Below are 22,709 nucleotides of genomic sequence, written 5' to 3' on the forward strand. Positions count from 1 at the left end.
TAAGGGAACCATCCGCCCACTTCCGCCCGGCGATCTCCTAGTTCCTCCCAGGCTCCTGGCCATCGGCGCTGCCCGTGCACTGTGGGGCTGTGCGTGCCTCGCGTGCATCCTTCTCCCCGGTGACTGCCACAACGAAGCAGCAGCTGCCTGCCTGCGCCCTCCTGATTTCTCTTCTTCACCTCTTTTCCTTCTCCCATCGCTTAATTATTTTATTTTAAAGTCCACATCCTTCCCAACAGCCCTGCTCTATCCACACTGCGTCCTGGGACTCGTTCATGCCAATGGAAAAGACTCCGTCCATCAATGCCGTTGAGGCTACAGTCGCGCAGGCCACCCATGCAACAGCAGCAGTAGCGACCACTGCCGCCGCCGCCGCCGCAGCAGCAGTCACAGTAGCTCCGTTCCACCAGACCATTCTGTTCAGCTGGCTCGCCGGCAGCCTGGCGTCGTGCGGAGCCGTCACTTTCACCAACCCGTTCGAGGTAAGGACGCGGGGCTGACTAATCCCGGGCCAGCGCAGCCCGATGACCTAGCGCATCCTGGCACCTTATCTCGCATCCCATCTCACACCCCGATTGTCCGCGTGTAATTTGATTTTTAGGTTGTCAAGACGCGGCTACAGCTCCAGGGCGAGCTGGCCAAGGCTGCACCCAACACACCAAAGGTCTACACGAACGTTGCCCAGGCCTTCTGGACTATCGGCAAGCACGAGGGCCTGCGCGGCCTGCAGAAGGGACTTGGGCCTGGCTACATGTACCAGATCATGCTCAATGGCACCCGGCTCGGCATGTACGAGCCGACCAAGCGTGTGCTGTACAGCGCCGTGACTGGCGGACCCGTCGACCCGGCTCGGCCGAACATTCCGCTGAATGTCGCTGCGGGCGGCCTGTGCGGCATGGCCGGGGCAGCGCTCGGCTCGCCGTTCTTCCTGATCAAGACCCGGATGCAGTCGCAGAGCAAGTTCGCGGCGGTTGGGTTCCAGCACAACTACTCCAGCTCGATCGATGGCCTCCGCCGCATCTGGCGCGAGGGCGGTCTGCGTGGCCTGTATCGCGGCATGGACGCTGCCATGATGCGCGCCGGCGCTGGCTCGTCGGTTCAGCTCGCCACGTATGACCAGTGCAAGAGCTCCATTGCAAAGCGCCTGGCGCACCGCGGGCTCGATGGCGATAGCGTGGCTACGCACTTTTTGGCCAGCATGGTGACCGGGTTCTTTGTGTGCATGGTGATGAACCCCTTCGACGTCGTCAGCACGCGCATGTACAACCAGAAGGCTGCCGAGGGCGGCCAGGGCGCGCTGTACCGCAACCCACTGCAGTGCTTCTACAAGACCGTGTCCACCGAGGGCGTCATGTCGCTGTACAAGGGCTTCCTGGCCCACTACCTGCGCCTGGGGCCGCACACCATCCTGATGTTTGTCTTCATGGAGCAGATCAAAGCTGCGGGCAAGAAGCTGTTCTAATAAATCAAACCGAATCACTGCCCAATCACCACCGTCCAGTCCCCGATGCGCAGCGCACGTGACGCAAAACATTAATTGCGCAATCGCCATTGCCCACCTGACCCACCGCGTTTTCCGGCTTTGATGCACTGCTGACGCTATATATTTCTGCGGCCCAAGGTCGCTTGGACGCTCCCCTCTCCTTTACATTTTCCTCTTCAAGCCTTTTCTCTATTGAATTCTAACCACCAGCACCACCCAGCCCAAGCTCCCTATTCTTGTACTTTATATATTTTTATAGAAGCCGCTACGCCGCCTGCAGCACCACCACCAGCACCCCCTTATTGTATTAAACACTAGCCGCCAATGCTTCTCAAGTACTTCACGGTTGCCGTCGTTGCCGTGCTCGCCACCGCCAACCCCCTGGGCCTAACTGTCGACAGCTCCGCGCCCCTTCTGGCCAGCTATGAGTCCGAGGTCATCCCCGACAGCTACATTGTCGTTTTCAAGGACGATGTCGCCCCGAGCAAGCAGGCGTTCCAGAGCCACTTCACCTGGCTGACCAGCGATATCCAGGCCGCCAACGCACTCTCTCCGTCCAACCACGAGGTCAACAAGATTAACCACGTCTATGAGGACGCCATCGTTGGCTACTCTGGCCGCTTCCAGCCGGAGATCCTCGAGCGCATCCGCAAGTCGCCTGACGTTGCTTACGTCGAGAAGGACTCGATGGTCTATGCCTCCGACGTTGCGCACCAGACGAACGCCCCCTGGGGACTGTCGCGCATCTCGCACCGCGAGCAGCTCACCTTTGGCACCTATGGCAAATACGATTACGACGGGAAGGCTGGCGAAGGCGTGACTGTCTACGTCGTCGACACCGGTGTCAACATCGACCACGTTGACCTGGAGGGCCGTGCCCGCTGGGGCAAGACTATTCCGCTGAACGATATCGACAAAGACGGCAACGGCCACGGCTCGCACGTCGCAGGCACCATCGCCGGCAAGCGCTTCGGTGTCGCCAAGAAGGCCAATGTTGTTGCAGTCAAGGTCCTCGGCACCAACGGCTCTGGCTCCATGTCTGATGTCGTCAAGGGCGTCGAGTTCACCGTTACTGAGCACCGCAAGGAGCTGGCCAGTGCCAAGAGGGCCGGAAAGACCCACAAGGGCAGTGTCGCCAACATGAGTCTGGGCGGTGGCCTCAGCCGTGCCCTCAACCTCGCTGTTGATGCTGCTGTTCGTGCTGGCGTCCACTACGCCGTTGCTGCCGGAAACGACAACCGGGATGCCTGCCAGTACTCGCCCGCCAGCTCGCCCAACGCTATCACTGTCGGTGCCTCGTCGGTCAGCGATGACCGCGCATGGTTCTCCAACTACGGCAAGTGCGTCGACGTCTTTGGCCCCGGTCTCAACATCCAGTCCATCTGGATTGGCAGCAAGTACGCCACCAACACTATCTCCGGTACCTCGATGGCCAGCCCCCACGTTGCTGGCCTTGCTGCTTACCTGCTGTCGCTTGAGGATGCCCCGCTGACTGGCGAAGAGCTCAAGTCCAAGATCCGCAGCCTGTCGACTCGCGGTGTCCTGAAGGAGATTGGCGACCAGTCTCCGAACCTGCTCATCTTCAACGGCGTCTCCAAGTAAGCTGTGCAGGCGCTTCCTAGAGCCTGTGTAGTGTCTGGTGTCCAATCTCTTCACTCTCTCAAACATTCACCAATTACGCAATACCACTTTTACATTGCCAATTTTTGCTCTGCGCTGTGCGTCACTTTTGTGCAAATATTCTCACGCTCTATTCAGCTGATATGGTGCTTTTATGTCACCACGGGAATTAGGATTTCCCATTTTGCAACTTTATGCATCAATACCAACATTGAGCATTGGTATCATGCTTGGCCATATCATAAAGGAGTAAAAAGTTGATGTTTTTTTCCAACAACAGCACCATCTGAAGTGGCCATTTTATAGTCAGTTCGAAAGGGCGTGATAGAAACAATGAACAAGAGAGAAAGGAGAATGAAAGTCATAGTGGACAGGAGACGAATCGCTATGACACATATGGGGAATTGCAGAAGCAGATACACTGAGCGGCAAAATTGAGAAACAAAAATTAAAATCATCGAAAATCATAAATAATCTCTCAGGACGACGTTCATTGAATATGATTAGTCATCACAGCAGTGACTGCTGGTTGGGAACCTTTCTGTATTAAAGACCGAAATTAAGATAGAAATTTAAAATAAAATTTTAGATGAAATCATAAATGAAACGTGGAGGATGAGCTTCTAAGTATCATCTGTCACATATAAAAAGGGAGCTAGTACCTCTATGGATGAGCTCCTTACCTTTCAATTTTCAGCAAAAATCACCAAATTTTCATTAATGGCCACCCTATTATCTCTAATTAATTTTTCACAATGTCTGATATCCAAATCTGCATTCAACAACTTGAACACACCCTAGCCACTATGGGTATACCTCCTGGCACTACACTATCACCACTTAGCTCTGATTTCTCCTTTGATGAAGATATGCTATCTTCAGTCCCTGTAGCTACCCTCCCTGTCTACACATTGCTACTAGAAGACTAAGATCACTATCACCTGCTAGCTACCACAGTAAGAAACCAAGACTGCTCCTTCGAAACTCCAGAATTTTGTATCCACTAGCTAGCTATAGGAGGGCATTCACAAATAAGAAAGTTTAAAGAAACTTAATATCTTATATTAGAATAACCAGTTAACAAATTATAAATCAATTACTAGCTGCTGAAAAATATTTTAAAAAACAAAATATTTAGTAATAGCTAGAAAGATATTAGCTGCTAGATTACCTAATAAACAAAAATGCAAGAAAGGGCACTTCTACAAAACCCCCATCAGCATCCTGAAAAATTTCAGATAATATACAATTAATATGCTTCTACTGAGATAGAGGCTGGGTCATAAGAAATCAACTGAAATTTTTCAGGATGCTGATGGGGGTTTTGTAGAAGCACCATATTTGGCATCTGAATAAGAAAATAATAAAAATAATAAAATTATTAAATAGTTAACAATTTCTAACTGATCTCCTATATGCCTCACATCAACCAGATAGTTTTCCCCTCAGTGACTTTGCATGCCTTGCCAACAACCTCTATTTGATGGCAGAAGATGCAGCAATATTTGTCACAGCCCAGAGCATTAGGTGCATATATGTGGTTCATGGTTTACCCCTACCATGCAACATTGACCCAGCTAAGGGCATAGTAGATGTCATTGAGGATATTCTCTACTAGAAAGAAGTGGCTCGAAAACTGGCATACCCTATGGCAACCTGCAGACACAAAACCTACTTCCAGAACCAGGGAAACATAGATACCCTACCCCTCTAATACATAGCCAATAACCAGCAGAACCTCAGCATAACTGGAACAATCATAGTACTAGTAATACCAACAGCTAATAGTGCATCCAAAGAGCCCTATACCATCCAACCTACTACTAAATATTAGCAGATACTTCTGACATTTTACCAACTCCTGGTAAAGAATATTGTCACTAGCTTTTATTTAATCAATTCTGGGGGTCATTCTTGGACTTGTAAATTTTAGTAAATTACAATTTTGTTAGTTAGATGTATAAATAATCGTTTTCAGAACAGTTATTTACTACAAATTATTATTATCATGGGTAATATTAATTATTGTGTCCATAATGTTTTTATGTGTAGAATTGATTTTAAAAATACAAATATTTTTTTTGCCATTTCACCCAAACCGCCATCGGCATCTTGGAAAAGTTTCAGTGAACATAATTTCAACCAGAAAGAAAAATTTTGCATATTAGGGGTTAATTATCATTGGGCAACAAAAGTCAATATCTCAATAGATGTGGCTAAGCAACCACAAGGAAATTATGTTCACTGGAGGCCATTCATAAATATAAAAGTTTAAAGAAACTAAATATCTGTTAACAGAATAACCAATTAACAAATAAGAAATCAATTACTAACAGTAGATAAATATTTTAAAAAACAGAATGTTTAGCAATGGCCAAAAAGATTCTAGCAACTAGATTAACAAACAAACAAAGATGCCAAATATGGTGCTTCTACGAAACCCCCTTCGGCATCCTGAAAAATTTCAGTTGATTTCTCGGGACGCAGCCTGTATCTCAGTAGAAGCATATTAATTGTGTATCAACTGAAATTTTTCAGGATGCCGAAGGGGGTTTCGTAGAAGCACCATATTTGGCATCTGAACAAGAAAACAATAAAAATATTAATAATTATTAAATAGCTAACCATTTCTGACTGATCTCCTTATAGAATTAGATTTAATCAAAAGGTTCCATTTTAAAACATCATGTTCAAGTCATCAAGTCGTTATCATCCTATTTATAACTATTTATCTAATACCAAGTAATCATATATATCATCAATTTTAAAAAGAATCAAACTATGCCATTTTAAAAAATCATAATAAATTCATCAAGTTGTTAGAATCCCATCTGTAATTAATAGATATGCACCAAGCAAATATATATAGAATCATTTTTAGAAAGAATCAAACTGTGCCATTTTAAAACATCAAATTCAAGTCATCAAGTCATTAATACTCCATCTGTAATTAATCAATATGCACCAAGCAATCATATGTATCATCAATTTTAGATTGAAGGAATCGATTTTGAATTTCAACAATAGATGCTTCTAACTCTGCTTTTTGGGGCAAAGTATGTATTGGTTCTACTTGTGTTGACTTATCATGTGTATCAGGGTAATCAAAGTTGCTCATAACCCAGAGTGAGTGATGATGATCAATATGTACATCACTGTTTGCTAGTATCTTCTTCATATTATAGAGTAAGCAGCATAACTTCATTTGCACATTGTAAACATTCCTATTCTTTACTCTAACAATCTCCCTGTTTGACAGCCTTTTGAATGTATTGCCTAGTTCTCCAAATGTATTTTCTACCATTGAACGGAATGATCCAAGATGGGAATTGTATTCAGCTTCTGTTTCTGATAAGCCTGTTCCTCTCTGCTTTCTTACTGGTAAACAAAAGTTATGCAGTCCAAAAGTATCCTGCTCTTCTTCCTCAGTCATCTCTTCCAAAATACTTTGTGGATAGCCACCATCAAGCACAATGCAATCAATAGGTGATATATTCTTCAGCAACCCCATGTTCTTAATCATTCTTGAGTCTGGGTGATCTCTACAGTCTTCAGTTGGTGAAACAAGTAGAACCATTCCATTCACATCAATGCATAGTTGTGTGCGATATCCTGATTTTTTCAATTTGAATGAATAGAGATCTGGTTTATATGCTCCATTGTGTAGTGCTCTGGAGTCATGGCCATCTAACATTAGTGTTACATGTTTAAACCCTTGAGGATTCTGTATCTTTGCTGCAAAGACTCGTAGTTCTGGAGTTGAAAACATTGTTTGCAGATAGTATGTTAGCTTCTTATTCAAATCTTTCATTTCAGAAATATAGAACATATTGTGAATAGCTTGATAGCTACTCCTAGGAATGAATCTTTCCATTTCATTGATAGACAATCCTTCTACAAGTTGGTATATGATGAGCAGTCCTTTCTCTACACTTCTATAAGGACATGGATAATGAGTGCAACCAAACAAAACATTCAGAAAGAAGAAAACAGGAATCATCCCTAGATGTTTAAGAAGTGTGTCCTTTATTAGTTTAATTTCTCTTACTTCACGAACTTCACTTCTGTGATATTTTGTATGTTTTAGAATTACCCAGTCATCATTCAGAAACTTCCATTTGTTTGTGTACAGTTTGTGATACTCCTTTTCTCTGAGTTCTTGTAATTGATGATTCATCATTGTGAGGCACTCATAAATTTAAAAGTTGTCATTTATTGCAATGGGCCCATTCTACAAATTCTTCAACACTCGACTTGCTGAGCTAGATGAGGAAGAGAGAGAAAAGCTAGTCCAACTACTTAGCAAAAATTTCAATATGAGCAGAAAATTAACAGTATATATCAGAGCTTGGATCAGGAATGTTTCAGAAGATAGGGGTGTTAGTATTAAGCATGTGTTTGATGTATGCAACTACAGTTGTGCAGATATGGAGGTAATGGTTGCTAACTGCCCATTTTAAAACTAGATCCTCTCAGTATGGATAATACGATTATGAATTCTAGTTACTTTAAGTACCACTTCTTGACTTGGTTCACCAATAATAGAAGCAATATATTCTCCAAATGGACTACTTGCTTGTATTTTGATATGAGTGTGAGTACTGCTAACTACTTCATTGTGAATCATATAGATATCTAGATAATAGAATAGCAACCCTCTAAAAGTATATAAGAAATAATGACTAACTAGGAACTCATCTCCAACATGAAGTATGTTATAAGCAACTTTATATCTAGCTGGCCTAAGATCAGTATTTTCTCTTATATATGTGGGTTCTAGATCATCAAGTTCAATGTTGCTAATATCAGCAATAAGATTATCTATTCCTAGGTCATCGGTATCCTCACTAATACTTGAGAGAGTTGAGAGACAAACTTTCTCTCTTGCTTGCTGAGCTGTTAACCAATCAATATGCATTCCACGATAGTTAACAAGTCCCATTTCAGCAAATGTGTGTTGTTGCCTTTCTCTTGAAACAACAGGCCAGAAAGAATTTTTCTGACTAGGAACAATAGTGATGTTTGTGATATCTCTTCTCAGAACAACTTCAGATTCAAGAGGACCACTACTGGTAGCATATGTAAGAAGAAGAGTTGGGTGTCCCATTAAATGTAAGATTAGAAACAACAGTCATCATATCTTCATTCTCTTTCAACTTTTTAGCTATTCCTTGTTTCTTCTTAGTTATCCTATTGAACCAATGGCAGTAAGCAAGAGCATGTTCTTTATGAAAGTAAATACACAATGTATGTTTGTTATGAATCTGATCAACTAGTGCCATCCATTGCTTTTCATAAGATGTTGCAAATGTCCTACAATCACTAAGAAACTCCAGTGTACTAGCAATTAAGTTTGTGTTCCATTCTACTTCTTTCAACTCAGGAGAGTGAACAGTAAGCTCAAGCCTCATTAATCCTTCATTCCTACAAGCAACAAGTGTTTCACCAAATTGCTGAGAAGTTGGCATTACTAGCTCTGATAGCTTAGAAGTAAGTTGATTGCGAACCTCACCACTTTCTAGAAGTTGAACAAATTTATTGTACAACTTGTTCCTAATTCTTATTTCATCTTCATCAGTAAACCAGCTAATACAGTTTGCTCCAACTTTATCTTCATCATCAAGAATATCATTGCTACTGATTCCAGTTATCAAGAAGAAATTCCTTAATCACAGCCCTAGAAGATATGTTTAGACAATCCATTGTAATATCATAGTTTAGAAGAAATACATGTTCCTGATGCATCCTAAGAAAGATATCAGTTAGTGCAGGATCAGCTATTGCAACATTTGGAGCAGATACTTTGTAAACAGAGACTTTACCATTTCTCACACTTACCATGCACTTCATATACTTAAATCTGTATCCATCACCAAAAACTCTATGCAATCTATCAAAAGGAGTAATATTGTTAATCTGATCTATAAGAGCATATGATTCAGGTATCTCAACAACACATGAATCCATAAAGATATCAGAATGCTGAATAAATCCTTGCTGTTCAATGCCATTACTAGTATATCTTGCATCAGATATATCAGGCATATTATCTCTATTCTTCAACTCAAGTCCCAAAAGGGAGTTAAGATGTACTCTTAAGGAGGCCATTCATAAATATAAAAGTTTAAAGAAACTAAATATCTGTTAACAGAATAACCAATTAACAAATAAGAAATCAATTACTAACAGTAGATAAATATTTTAAAAAACAGAATGTTTAGCAATGGCCAAAAAGATTCTAGCAACTAGATTAACAAACAAACAAAGATGCCAAATATGGTGCTTCTACGAAACCCCCTTCGGCATCCTGAAAAATTTCAGTTGATTTCTCGGGATGCAGCCTGTATCTCAGTAGAAGCATATTAATTGTGTATCAACTGAAATTTTTCAGGATGCCGAAGGGGGTTTCGTAGAAGCACCATATTTGGCATCTGAACAAGAAAACAATAAAAATATTAATAATTATTAAATAGCTAACCATTTCTGACTGATCTCCACTGAAACTTTTCTAAGATGCTGATGGCGGTTTGGGTGAAATTTTTATTTCACTGAAATTGCCAATAGTTCCAGCATGCATAAATAGTTAATGGGCAGATAAGTATCTCTGCATAACCCCCTTATTGAAGATATTTCTATCATTGAGTAAAGTTTGTAAAAAATTCCTATTTTAAAAGTTACATATGACATATCAACATAAAAGTTCATTGACTCATCAATTTTAGCTTGAATCAGCCTATCTTGTAGTTCACTCATTGAAGCTTCTAACTCTACTTTTTGTGGTAAACTACTTCCAACTTCAGCATGTGTTGATCTCTCCTGGTTGTTGCTTGGGTAGTCAAAGTTAGATAGAACCCAAAGTGTGTGGTGATGTTCAACAGGAACTTTACTAGCTGCTAGGATCTTCTTCATATTGTAGAGTAAGCAACAGAGTTTAAACTGCACATTGTACACAGTTGTATTTCTAATTCTCACAACTTCTCTATTTGAAAGTCTCTTAAATGTGTTACCTAGTTCTCCAAATGTGCTCTCAACCATTGATCTAAATGACCCAAGTTTGCTATTATATTCTAACTCTGCTTCACTTAAGTTGGTTCCTCTTGGCTTTCTAACTGGTAAGCAAAAGTTATGCATTCCAAAATTCTCATTCTCTTCTGCTTCTGTTAACTCCTCCAGAATACTTTGAGGATAGCCACCATCTAACACAACACAATCTACTGGAGAGATATATTTCAATAGTGACATGTTCTTAATCATCTTAGAGTCTGGGTGGTTTCTACATTCCTCAGTTGGTGAAACAAGGACAACCATTCCATTCAAATCAATGCAAACTTGTGTTCTATATCCTGACTTCTTCAACTTGAAGGAATAATGATTTGGTTTGTAAGCACCATTATGTAGTGCTCGTGAGTCATATCCATCTAACATAAGAGTAATATGCTTAAACCCTTTAGGATTCTGAATCTTTGCTGAGATCACTCTTAGTTCTGGAGTGGAGAACATTGTGTGCAAGTAGTGTGAAAGCTTCTTATTCAACTCACTTAACTCTGAGATATAGAACATATTATGAATCACTTGGTAGCTACTCTTAGGAATAAACCTCTCCATCTCATTGATTGATAGCCCAGCAACTAACTGGTACAAAATTAAGAGTCCTTTCTCAACATTTCTATAAGGGCATGGATACTGCTTTCCACCAAATAGAACATTTAGGAAGAAGAACACAGGGATCATTCCAAGTTGCTTCACAAGTGTATCTTTGATGAGCTTTATTTCTTTCACTTCATGAGCTTCACTCCTATAGTACTTCTGTTGTTTATGTACTAACCAATCTTCATCAAGAAATCTCCACTTTGTTGTGTAGAGCACATTCCACTCCTTCTCTCTTAATTCTTGTAATTGATTGTCCATCTGTGTGAGGTAGTCATAAATAAAAATTTCAACTTTTATCAATTTTAGAAAATGGGATCATTCCAGAACTTCTTCAAGCAACATTTAGCTGAGATGTGTGAGGAAGAAAGAGATATGCTTACTCTGCTACTTATTCATGACTTTGATATGAGTGATGACCTAGCAATACAAGTGCGTAATTGGATCCAACATATTGCTACTGATTATGAGGTAAGGGTTGAACATGTGTATGATGTTTGTCAAACTTTCCATAGAGATATGGAGAGAATGGTTGCTTATGTTATGTTTTAAAATGGCTGCTATTCAACTGTGATTGTTCTATATCCCACACTTATAACTCTCAGATATGTTTGTTGCTTTCTTTCTCCTAACTGTTAAGAAATTGCTTTTCCAATAGAACTGTCAGCTGGTGTCCTGATAAGAGTTGGCTGTTTATCTCTCCCTTTAATATGAATATCAACATAGAAGTATGAATGTCCTCTGAAAGTATAGAGTGCATAATGTGTAACTGTAAATTCATTACCTAACTGAAGAACATTGTAAGCAACTCTATACAATGATGGTTTCAGATCTGTATTCTTTTTGATAAATATATGTCTAGTTTCATCTAGTGTGATGCCTTCAATTGCAGTTATTAGTGGATTGATATTTTGCTCATCTGCAGAATATTCAACCTCTGACATTTCTGATAGACATATTTTGCTCTTTGCTTGCTTGCTATCTATCCAACCAATATGCATTCCTTTGTAGTTAACTAATCCCATCTCTTCAAAAGTATGATACTGCTTAGTTGTAGGATAAGTTGACCAGAAGGAGTTTCTCTTACTTGGAACAATAGTTATATTCTGGAGGTCATTCACAATCACTAAACTAAGTAAAAAATAATTTGAAGTTGTAAAACTTTTTGTTCTTTTGTTTTTTTTGAACTTCTCCGAAACCCCCTTCGTCATCCTGAAAAATTTCAGTTGATACACAATTAATATGCTTCTACTGAGATACAGGCTGGGTCACAAGAAATCAACTGAAATTTTTCAGGATGCCAAGGGGGTTTCGGAGAAGTTCAAAAAAAAACAGAAGAACAAAAAGTTTTACAACTTCTAATTATTTTTTACTTAGTTTAGTGATTGTGAATGACCTCCATTAAGTTTCTTTAAACTTTCTTATTTGTGAATGGCCTCCTTAAGAGTACATCTTAACTCCCTTTTGGGACTTGAGTTGAAGAATAGAGATAATATGCCTGATATATCTTATGCAAGATATAGGGGGTCATTCCTGGACTTGTAAATTTTAGATATTTGCAATTTACTTAGTTAGATATTTGATTAATCGTTTTCAGAACAGTTTTTTGCTACTAACTATTTTTATCATGGTTAATATTAATTATTGTGTCCAGAATGTTTCTGTGCTTATAATTGATTTTAAAAATACAAATATTTTTTTTGCCATTTCACCCAAACTGCCATCGGCATCTTGGAAAAGTTTCAGTGAACATAATTTCCTTGTGGTTGCTTAGCCACATCTATTGAGATATTGACTTTTATTGCCCAATGATAATTAACCCCAAATATGCAAAGTTTTTCTTTCTGGTTGAAATTATGTTCACTGAAACTTTTCCAAGATGCCGATGGCGGTTTGGGTGAAATTTTTATTTCACTGAAATTGCCAATAGTTTCAATATGCACAAATAATTGCTGTGCAGATAACTATCTCTGAATGACCTCCATACTAGTAATGGCATTGAACAGCAAGGATTTGTTCAGCAATCTGATATCTTTATGGATTCATGTGTTGTTGAGATTCCTGACTCATATACTCTAATGGATCAACTTCACAATATTACTCCTTTTGATAGATTGCATAGAGTATTTGGTGATGGTTATAGTTTTAAATACATAAGATGCAGCACAAGTGTGACAAATGGTAATGTCTCTGTGTATAAAGTATCTGCTCCAAATGTTGCAATAGCTGATCCTGCACTAACTGATATCTTTCTTAGGATGCATCAAGAACATGTATTTCTTCAAAACTATGATATTACAATGGATTGTCTAAATATTTCTTCTAGAGCTATTGTTAAGGAATTTCTACTTGATAATGGAATTAGTAGCAAAGATATTCTTGATGATGAAAATAAAGTTGGAGCAAACTGTATTAGCTGGTTTACTGAAGAAGATGAGATAAGAATAAGGAACAAGTTGTATAATAAATTTGTTCAACTCTTAGAAAGTGGTGAAGTTCGCAATCAACTTACTTCTAAGCTATCAGAGCTAGTGATGCCAACTTCTCAACAGTTTGGTGAAACACTTGTTGCTTGTAGGAATGAAGGATTAATGAGACTTGAGCTTACTGTTCACTCTCCTGAGTTGAAGGAAGTAGAATGGAACACAAACTTAATTGTTAATACTCTTGAGTTTCTTCATAACTGCAGGACATTTGCAACATCTTATGAAAAGCAATGGATGGCACTAGTTGATCAGATTCATAACAAACATATGTTGTGTATTTACTTCCATAAAGAACATTCTCTTGGTTACTGCCATTGGTTCAATAAAACAACTAAGAAGAAACAAGGAATAGCTAAAAAGTTGAAAAAGAATGAGGATATGATGACTGTTGTTTCTAATCTTACATTCAATGGACACCCAACTGTTCTTCTTACATATGCTACTAGTAGTGGTCCTCTTGAATCTGAAGTTGTTCTAAGAAGAGATAGTACAAACATCACTATTGTTCCTAGTCAGAGAAACTCCTTCTGGCCAGTTGCTTCAAGAGAAAGACAACAACATACATTTGCTGAAATGGGACTTATTAACTATCGTGGAATACATATTGATTTGTTAGCAGCTCAGCAAGCAAGAGAGAAAGTTAGGCTTTCAACTCTCTCAATTGTTAGTGATAATACTGATGGTTTAGGAATAGATGACCTTCTTGCAGATATTAGCAATATTGAACTTGATGATCTAGAACCTACATATTTAAGAGAAAATACTGATCTCAAGCCAGCTAGATATAAAGTTGCTTACAACATACTTCATGTTGGTGATGAGTTCTTAGTTAGTTATTACTTCCTATATACTTTTAGAGGATTACCTTTCTACTATCTAGATATTTCTATGATTCACAATGAAATAGTTAGTAGCACTCATACACTTATCAAAGTACTGGCAAGTAGTCTATTTGGTGAATGTATTGCTTCTGTTATTGGCCAACCAAATCAAGAAGTGGTGCTTAAAGTAACTAGAATTCAAAATCGTATTATCCTTACTGAGAGGATCTAGTTTTAAAATGGGCAGTTGGCAACCATTACTTCCATATCTGCACAACTGTAGTTGCATACATCAAACACATACTTAATACTAACACCCCTATCTTCTGAAACATTCTTAATCCATGCTCTGATATACACTGTTAATTTTCTGCTCATATTGAAATTTCTGCTAAGTAGTTGGACTAGCTTTTCTCTCTCTTCCTCATCTAGCTCAGAAAGTTGAGTGTTGAAGAACTTATAGAATGGGCCCATTATAATAAATGACAACTTTTAAATTTATTAGTACATTGCACAGATGAATCATCAATTACAAGAACTCAGAGAAAAGGAATATCATAAGCTCTACACAAATAAGTGGAAATTTCTGAATGATGACTGGGTAGTTCTTAAGCATACAAAATATCACAGAAGTGAAGTTCGTGAAGTAAGAGAAATCAAACTTATAAAAGATACACTTCTTAAACATCTAGGGATGATTCCTGTTTTCTTCTTTCTGAATGTTTTGTTTGGCTGCACTCATTATCCATGTCCTTACAGAAGTATAGAAAAAGGATTGCTTATCTTATACCAACTTGTAGAAGGATTGTCAATCAATGAAATGGAAAGATTCCTTCCAAGAAGCAGCTATCAAGTTATTCATAATATGTTCTACATTTCTGAAATGCAAGATTTGAATAAGCTAATATTCTATCTGCAAACAATGTTTTCTACTCCAGAGCTACGACTACTTGCAGCAAAGATGCAGAATCCTCATGGGTTTAAACATGTAACACTAATGTTAGATGGCCATGACTCAAGAGCTCTACACAATGGTGCATACAAACCAGGACTTTATTCCTTTAAGTTGAAGAAATCAGGATATCGTACACAAGTTTGCATTGATATAAATGGAATGGTTCTACTTGTTTCACCAACAGAAGACTGTAGAGATAATCCAGATTCAAGAATGATTAAAAACATGGGATTATTAAAGAGGATATCCCCTATAGATTGTATTGTGCTTGATGGTGGCTATCCACAGAGTGTTCTTCAAGAGATGACAGAAGAAGAAGAGCAGGAGGACTTTGGAATGCATAACTTTTGTTTACCAATTAGAAAGCAGAGAGGGGTAAACTTACTAGAAGCAGAAGTAGAGTATAATTCCCATCTTGGATCATTCCGTTCTATGGTAGAAAACACATTTGGAGAACTAGGAACAACATTCAAAAGGTTGTCAAATAAGGAGATTGTTCGAGTAAAGAATAAGAATGTTTACAATGTGCAAATGAAACTGTGCTGTGTATTATATAATATGAAGAAAATACTAGCAAATAGTGATGTGCAAGTAGAACATCATCATACTCTCTGGGTTATGACAAACTTTGACTATCCTGAATCACACAATGAAAGATCAACACAAATGGAACCAACATATACTTTACCTCAAAAGGTTGAGTTTGAAGCATCAATGGTTGAACTACAAAGTAGATTTCTACAATCTAAAATTGATGACAACTATGACTGCTTTGTAGATATGGGGTAACAACAGATATGATGCTAGCTACTTGATTTTAAAATAGATAGTTCTTATCAATATTGTTCAATATGGAGGGTATTCACAACTGCTAAATTTAGTAAAAGATAGTTAGAACTTTTAAAACTTTATTATCTAATGCACATTCTACTCCTTCTCTTGTAATTCTTATAATTGATTATTCATGGGTAGTAAGATAAGATACATAACTCTGGTTCATTATCAATTTTAGAAAATGCCATCATTCTATAACTTCCTTAAGAAACATATAGCTGATCTGAGTACTGAAGAAAGAGATATGCTAACTTTAGTGCTTATCCATGACTTTAACATGAGTGCTGGCTTAGCATTCCAAGTGCATAATTGGATCCAACTTAGTGGAACTTTTTATGAGATAAAGGTTGAACATATATATGAAGTGTGTCAAAATTCCCATAGATATAAGGAGTGGATGGTAGTATATAATATGTTTTAAAATGGTAGTTATATAACTGTGACCATTCTGTAGCCCTCACTTACAACTCTTAGATATATTTGTTAGTGTATTATTCCTTTCTATAGAGTAATTGCTTTTCCAAAAGAACTATCATCTGGTATCTAAATATGAGTTAGCTGTATATCTCTCCTATTAATATGAATATCTAAATAGTAGTAGGAATGTCCTCTGAATATACAGAGTGCATATTGGAGGCCATTCATAAATATAAAAGTTTAAAGAAACTAAATATCTATTATCAGAATAACCAATTAATAAATAATAAATCAATTACTAGCAGTAGATAAATATTTTAAAATACAGAATGTTTAGCAATGGCCAAAAAGATTCTAGCAACTAAATTAACAAATAAACAAAGATGCCAAATATGGTGCTTCTACGAAACCCCCTTCGGCATCCTGAAAAATTTCAGTTGATTTCTCGGGACGCAGCCTCTATCTCAGTAGAAGCATATTAATTGTGTATCAACTGAAATTTTTCAGGATGCCGAAGGGGGTTTCGTAGAAGCACCATATTTGGCATCTGACCAAGAAAACAATAAAAATATTAATAATTATTAAATAGCTAACTATTTCTGACTGATCTCCATTATGTAACTACAAAACCATTACTGAAATAGAGAACAATATGAGCAACTCTTTACTAAAGGCTTAAGATCTAGATTCTTATATAAATATTGCCCTTATTTCATCTAGTATGGCATCTTCAATCACTGTTGTTAGTGCATTGATCTTTTGTTCACCTATAGAAACTACACCTCAGACATTTCTTATAGACAAATCATATTATTTGCTTATTTGAGTATATTCTGTCTATCTAACTAATATGCATCTCTTAATAGTAAACTAATCACATCTTGTCAAAAGTGTGATATTGCTTAGATATAGGATATATAGACCAGAAGTAATTTCTCAGATTTAGAACAATAGATATATTATCATCAACTCTTCTAAGAACATTTACTGTATTAAGCATATTCTTATGTGACTTGTATATTTGATGTTTTAAAATAGCACAGTTTGATGCTTTCTAAAATTGATGACATATATGATTGCTTGGTGCATATCTATTAATTACAGATGGGATTCTAACAACTTGATGAATTTATTATGATTTTTTAAAATGGCATAATTTGATTCTTTCTAAAATTGATGATATATATGATTGCTTAGTATTAGAAAAATAGTTATAAATAGGATGATAATGACTTGATGACTAGAACATGATGTTTTAAAATGGCAGTATTTGGAGGTTATTCACAATCACTAGGAGGTCATTCACAATCACTAAACTAAGTAAAAAATAATTAGAACTTATAAAACTTTTTGTTCTTTTGTTTTTTTTGAGCTTCTCCAAAACCCCCTTCAGCATCCTGAAAAATTTCAGTTGCTACACAATTAATATGCTTCTACTGAGATACAGGCTGAGTCACAAGAAATCAACTGAAATTTTTCAGGATGCCGAAGGGGGTTTCGGAGAAGCGTCTGTTCTTATATTTTTGTTTATTAGTTAATCTAGTTGTTAAAATCTTTTTGGCCATCACTAAATATTCTGATTTTTAAATTATTTTTTAACTGCTAGTAATTGATTTGTTATTAATACTTGGTTATTCTGATATAAGATATTAAGTTTCTTTAAACTTTCTTATTTGTGAATGACCTCCTATCATAAGAGTAATATGCTTAAAGTTTGTTGGATTCTGAATCTTTGCTGAGATCACTCTTAGTTCTGGAGTAGAGAACATTGTGTGCAAGTAGTGTGAAAGCTTCTTATTCAACTCACTTAACTCTGAGAGATAGAACATGTTATGAATAACTTGGTAGCTGCTCTTAGGAATAAACCTCTCCATCTCATTGATTGATAGCCCAGCAACTAACTGGTACAAAATTAAGAGTCCTTTCTCAGCATTTCTGTATGGACATGGATACTGCTTTCCACCAAATAGCACATTTAGGAAGAAGAACACAGGAATCATTCCAAGTTGCTTAACAAGTGTATCTTTAATAAGCTTTATTTCTTTTACTTCATGAGCTTCACTCCTATAATACTTCTGCTGTTTATGCACTAACCAGTCTTCATCAAGAAATCTCCACTTTGTTGTGTAGAGCACATTCCACTCCTTCTCTCTTAATTCTTGTAATTGATTGTCCATTAGTGTGAGGTAGTCATAAATTAAAATTTCAACTTTTATCAATTTTAGAAAATGGGATCATTCCAGAACTTCTTCAAGCAACATTTAGTTGAGATGTGTGAGGAAGAAAGAGATATGCTTACTCTGCTACTTATTCATGACTTTGATATGAGTGATGACCTAGCAACATAAGTGCGTAATTGGATCCAACATATTGCTACTGATTGTGAAGTAAGGGTTGAACATGTATATGATGTATGTCTAACTTTCCATAGAGATATGGAGAGAATGGTTGCTTATTCTATGTTTTAAAATGGCTGCTATTCAACTGTGATTGTTCTATATCCCACACTTATAACTCTTAAGTAGCTTTGTAGCTTTGTTTCTCCTAACTGTTGAGAAATTGCTTTTCCAATTGAACTATCTGCTGGTGTCCTGATAAGAGTTGGCTGTTTATCTCTCCCTTTAATATGAATATCAATATAGAAGTAGGAATGTCCTCTGAAAGTATGGAGTGCATAATAAGTAACTGTAAATTCATCACCTAACTGAAGAACATTGTAAGCAACTCTATACAATGAAGGCTTCAGATCTGTATTCTCTTTGATAAATATATGTCTAGTTTCATCTAGTGTGATATTGTCTATTGCTGTTGTTAGTGCATTGATGTTTTCCTCATCTACAGAATATTCAACCTCTGACATTTCTGATAGACATATTTTGCTCTTTGCTTGTTTGCTATCTATCCAACCAATATGCATTCCTTTGTAGTTAACTAATCCCATCTCTTCAAAAGTATGATACTGCTTAGTTGTAGGATAAGTTGACCAGAAGGAGTTTCTCTGACTTGGAACAATAGTTATATTCTCATCAACTCTTCTAAGAACTTTTTCTGTTTCAAGACCACTCTCAATTGAGTCATATATTTGATAAAGTGTAGGTCTATTGTTGAATGAAAGATTAGCAACAACTACCATTGGATCATCATTCTTGTTTAGTTTCTTAATAATCCCTTGCTTTTTTGATGTGATTGAGTTAAACCAATGACAATATGCTAGAGTATGCTGTTGTCTCACATAAATACAAACTGTATAACAACTACTAACCTTATCAACAAGTGCCATCCACTGCTTTTCATAAGAAGTTGCAAATGTTCTGCATCCATTCATGAACTGAACTGTGTTAAGAAGCAAGTTACTGTTCCATTCAACAGTTTGCATCTGAGAAGAATGTACAGTTAGTTCTATCCTAGTCAAACCAGAGTTTCTACAAGCATACAATGTTTCTCCAAAGTTGTGCAAAGTTGGCATAACAAATTCTGAAAGTTTTGAACTAAGAGGATTACGAACTTCACCACTCTCAAGAAGCTGAATAAACTTGTTGTAAATTTTATTCTTAACTTTAACATCTCCTTTCTTTGTAAACCAGCTAATACAGTTAGAGCCAGACTTGCGTAAATCATCTACAACATCTTTCTTTTCAACTCCTCTTTCTAAAAGGTATTTATAGATAATATTTCTAGATGAGATATTTATACAATCCATTGTGATGTCATAATTCTGTAGATATATTTTGTGATCAGCCATAGTAGCAAACTTCACTGTTAACAAAGAACTAGCTATTGCAATGTTTGGGGTAGATACTTTGTAAATAGCAACTGGTCCATATTGTTCACTAATCTTGCTTCTAACATACTTATAACCAAAACCTTCTCCAAATACTTTATGCAATCTAACACTAGCTGACTTCTGCTTTACCTTTATATCTGATTCACTGCATTTCTCAACAACAACCTCAACAATGAATGAGTCAACAAATATTTCAGAATAATGCTCAAATCCAAGTTGCTCTATACCTCTAGCAGTATACCTAGTATCAGCAACATCAGGCATATTTCTTCTTTCTGACAACACTCTTGTTAGCAACACTCTCAGTTCACTTTGGAAGGGGGTCATTCCTGGACTTGTAAATATTAGTAAATTACAATTTTGTTAGATAGTTATTTGTATAATCGTTTTCAAAACTATTTTTTACTACTAATTATTTTTTTCATAGTTATTATTAGTTATTGTGTCCAGAATGTTTTTGTGTATATAATTGATTTTAAAAATACAAATATTTTTTGCCATTTCACCCAAACCGCCATCGGCATCTTAGAAAAGTTTCAGTGAACATAATTTCCTTATGGTTGCTTAGCCACATCTATTGAGATATTGACTTTTGTTGCCCAATGATAATTAACCCCTACTATGCAAAGTTTTTCTTTCTGGTTGAAATTATGTTCACTGAAACTTTTCCAAGATACCGATAGTAGTTTGGGTGAAATTTTTATTTCACTGAAATTGCTAATAATTTCAACATGTATAAATAGTTGTTGTGCAGATAACTAGCTCTGAATAACCTCCTTAATCTAGTTGCTAGAATCTTTTTGGCCACTAGTAAACATTCTGTATTTTAAAATATTTATCTATTGCTTGTAATTGATTTCTTATTTGTTAATTAGTTATTCTGATAATAGATATTTAGTTACTTTAAACTTTTATATTTGTGAATGGCCTCCTATAGCTATCCCTGATATTGGCATATTAGTGAAATTAGGTGATAGCAATCTAGGCTCCAATAAGAGCTCTACTATAGCCTACTATATAGAGGTAGAGTCTAACCCCTAATAAGTTGCATAGATAGCTATATTGAAAACTCCCCTGCACAACTTGTCTATTCCCTTTTCTCTCTTTTCTTCAGTATTAAATATAACTTTCAAAATCCCTACATATTCAATAAGCATAATAAGCCCTATTGAATATAAGCTGAGTACAAATATTTAGCACATCTGATGATCAAGATATAGTAACATAAAGTTGAATATCTTTTTGTGACTCAATTTTGCTGCCCAGCATATGACCATTTTGCACATACCTTTTCTAGTAAGCACCAAGAAAGAACAGTGTTCTATTTTGAACCACATGAATACAGATGCACCAGGGACAAACTTCAGTACATGGCACTAAGCAGTATTTCGGCAGAAGTCAAAGTAAATAGCTGTCACGTCCGCACATAACATTTTATATACTGGAGCGGCTGCTTCCGCAAGGTAAAACGCCTCAAATACTGACAGAGGAGTCTTGAAGGCCTGCCATCACTTCCGAGTCTAGAAAGGTTGCCTAGTCAACTGCGGATGGGGCGCATATAGTGGAAAGCGGGGTCTCGATTTCTCATCACGACCGGCCAGCAAATGGAATTGCATGCATGTGATGTACATTTGCGAAGAATGCAACTGCGGACACCGCTATTTCCACACTATACGCGTCAGCACTGGGCCACATGACCATGCCGGAATCATTTATAAAGTGCCTTTCCGCCTAAGCCGCTGCGCCGCCTTTCTTCATCTCTACCGCTTTATTTTTCTCCCAAGAATATCACCTTTAAACCACACCAACACCCCAGTAGCTCTTTTCTCGCTTGCTCTGTACCATGCAGATTTTTGTGAAGACCCTCACCGGCAAGACTATCACCCTCGAGGTGGAGTCGTCGGACACCATCGACAACGTCAAGCAGAAGATTCAGGACAAGGAGGGCATCCCGCCTGACCAGCAGCGCCTCATCTTCGCCGGCAAGCAGCTCGAGGACGGCCGCACCCTCTCGGACTACAACATCCAGAAGGAGTCGACTCTGCACTTGGTGCTTCGCCTGCGCGGTGGTATGCAGATTTTCGTGAAGACCCTCACCGGCAAGACCATCACCCTCGAGGTGGAGTCGTCGGACACCATCGACAACGTCAAGCAGAAGATTCAGGACAAGGAGGGCATCCCGCCTGACCAGCAGCGCCTCATCTTCGCCGGCAAGCAGCTCGAGGACGGCCGCACCCTCTCGGACTACAACATCCAGAAGGAGTCGACTCTGCACTTGGTGCTTCGCCTGCGCGGTGGTATGCAGATTTTCGTGAAGACCCTCACCGGCAAGACTATCACCCTCGAGGTGGAGTCGTCGGACACCATCGACAACGTCAAGCAGAAGATTCAGGACAAGGAGGGCATCCCGCCTGACCAGCAGCGCCTCATCTTCGCCGGCAAGCAGCTCGAGGACGGCCGCACCCTCTCGGACTACAACATCCAGAAGGAGTCGACTCTGCACCTGGTGCTCCGCCTGCGCGGCGGCAACTAAGCCCGGGCGTAGTGCTACTTCACCTCCCAATGGCCAGCGCGCTTTTAGGCAGCATGGGCTTTCTGGAGGTGTTTCACAATGTCTGAGAATGCCCTGGAACTGTGAAGACTGCGAATGCAGCCTCCCCAG

General features: G+C 38.4%; 7 protein-coding genes across 7 annotated transcripts; 5 read left to right on the forward strand and 2 right to left on the reverse strand.

Moving 5' to 3' along the window:
- The first annotated feature begins 114 nt into the window (after positions 1 to 114).
- Positions 115 to 1,666, forward strand: DL89DRAFT_28893 (putative mitochondrial inner membrane oxaloacetate transporter). The gene is made up of 2 exons (XM_040889932.1): positions 115 to 482; positions 602 to 1,666. The coding sequence occupies exons 1-2, from the start codon at positions 276 to 278 to the stop codon at positions 1,460 to 1,462; spliced, it is 1,068 nt and encodes a 355-aa protein (XP_040742066.1). The 5' UTR covers positions 115 to 275; the 3' UTR covers positions 1,463 to 1,666.
- A 141-nt stretch (positions 1,667 to 1,807) lies between these two features.
- On the forward strand, positions 1,808 to 3,085 carry DL89DRAFT_225134 (serine protease 1; the record flags this gene model as incomplete). Its single annotated transcript, XM_040884731.1, has 1 exon — positions 1,808 to 3,085. One exon carries the CDS (start codon positions 1,808 to 1,810, stop codon positions 3,083 to 3,085), a length of 1,278 nt encoding a protein of 425 aa, XP_040742067.1.
- Positions 3,086 to 3,799: 714 nt separating this feature from the next.
- Positions 3,800 to 4,118, forward strand: DL89DRAFT_268763 (uncharacterized protein). Its single transcript, XM_040888037.1, has one exon. It carries the CDS (start codon positions 3,859 to 3,861, stop codon positions 4,030 to 4,032), a length of 174 nt encoding a protein of 57 aa, XP_040742068.1. The 5' UTR covers positions 3,800 to 3,858; the 3' UTR covers positions 4,033 to 4,118.
- Positions 4,119 to 8,737: 4,619 nt separating this feature from the next.
- On the reverse strand, positions 8,738 to 9,148 carry DL89DRAFT_258825 (uncharacterized protein; the record flags this gene model as incomplete). The annotated part of the gene is made up of 1 exon (XM_040885635.1): positions 8,738 to 9,148. The coding sequence occupies one exon, from the start codon at positions 9,146 to 9,148 to the stop codon at positions 8,738 to 8,740; it is 411 nt and encodes a 136-aa protein (XP_040742069.1).
- Positions 9,149 to 11,385: 2,237 nt separating this feature from the next.
- Positions 11,386 to 11,961, reverse strand: DL89DRAFT_258827 (uncharacterized protein; the record flags this gene model as incomplete). Its single annotated transcript, XM_040885636.1, has 1 exon — positions 11,386 to 11,961. One exon carries the CDS (start codon positions 11,959 to 11,961, stop codon positions 11,386 to 11,388), a length of 576 nt encoding a protein of 191 aa, XP_040742070.1.
- Positions 11,962 to 13,050: 1,089 nt separating this feature from the next.
- DL89DRAFT_258828 (uncharacterized protein) lies at positions 13,051 to 14,289 on the forward strand (the record flags this gene model as incomplete). Its single annotated transcript, XM_040885637.1, has 1 exon — positions 13,051 to 14,289. The coding sequence occupies one exon, from the start codon at positions 13,051 to 13,053 to the stop codon at positions 14,287 to 14,289; it is 1,239 nt and encodes a 412-aa protein (XP_040742071.1).
- Positions 14,290 to 21,890: 7,601 nt separating this feature from the next.
- Positions 21,891 to 22,633, forward strand: DL89DRAFT_247944 (ubiquitin; the record flags this gene model as incomplete). The annotated part of the gene is made up of 1 exon (XM_040885139.1): positions 21,891 to 22,633. The coding sequence occupies one exon, from the start codon at positions 21,891 to 21,893 to the stop codon at positions 22,578 to 22,580; it is 690 nt and encodes a 229-aa protein (XP_040742072.1). The 3' UTR covers positions 22,581 to 22,633.
- Between the last annotated feature and the right edge of the window lie 76 nt (positions 22,634 to 22,709).

The sequence above is a fragment of the Linderina pennispora genome (genome assembly GCF_002104995.1).
Source record: "Linderina pennispora strain ATCC 12442 chromosome Unknown DL89scaffold_10, whole genome shotgun sequence".
In the NCBI taxonomy this organism is placed as follows: Eukaryota; Fungi; Kickxellomycota; class Kickxellomycetes; order Kickxellales; family Kickxellaceae; genus Linderina; species Linderina pennispora.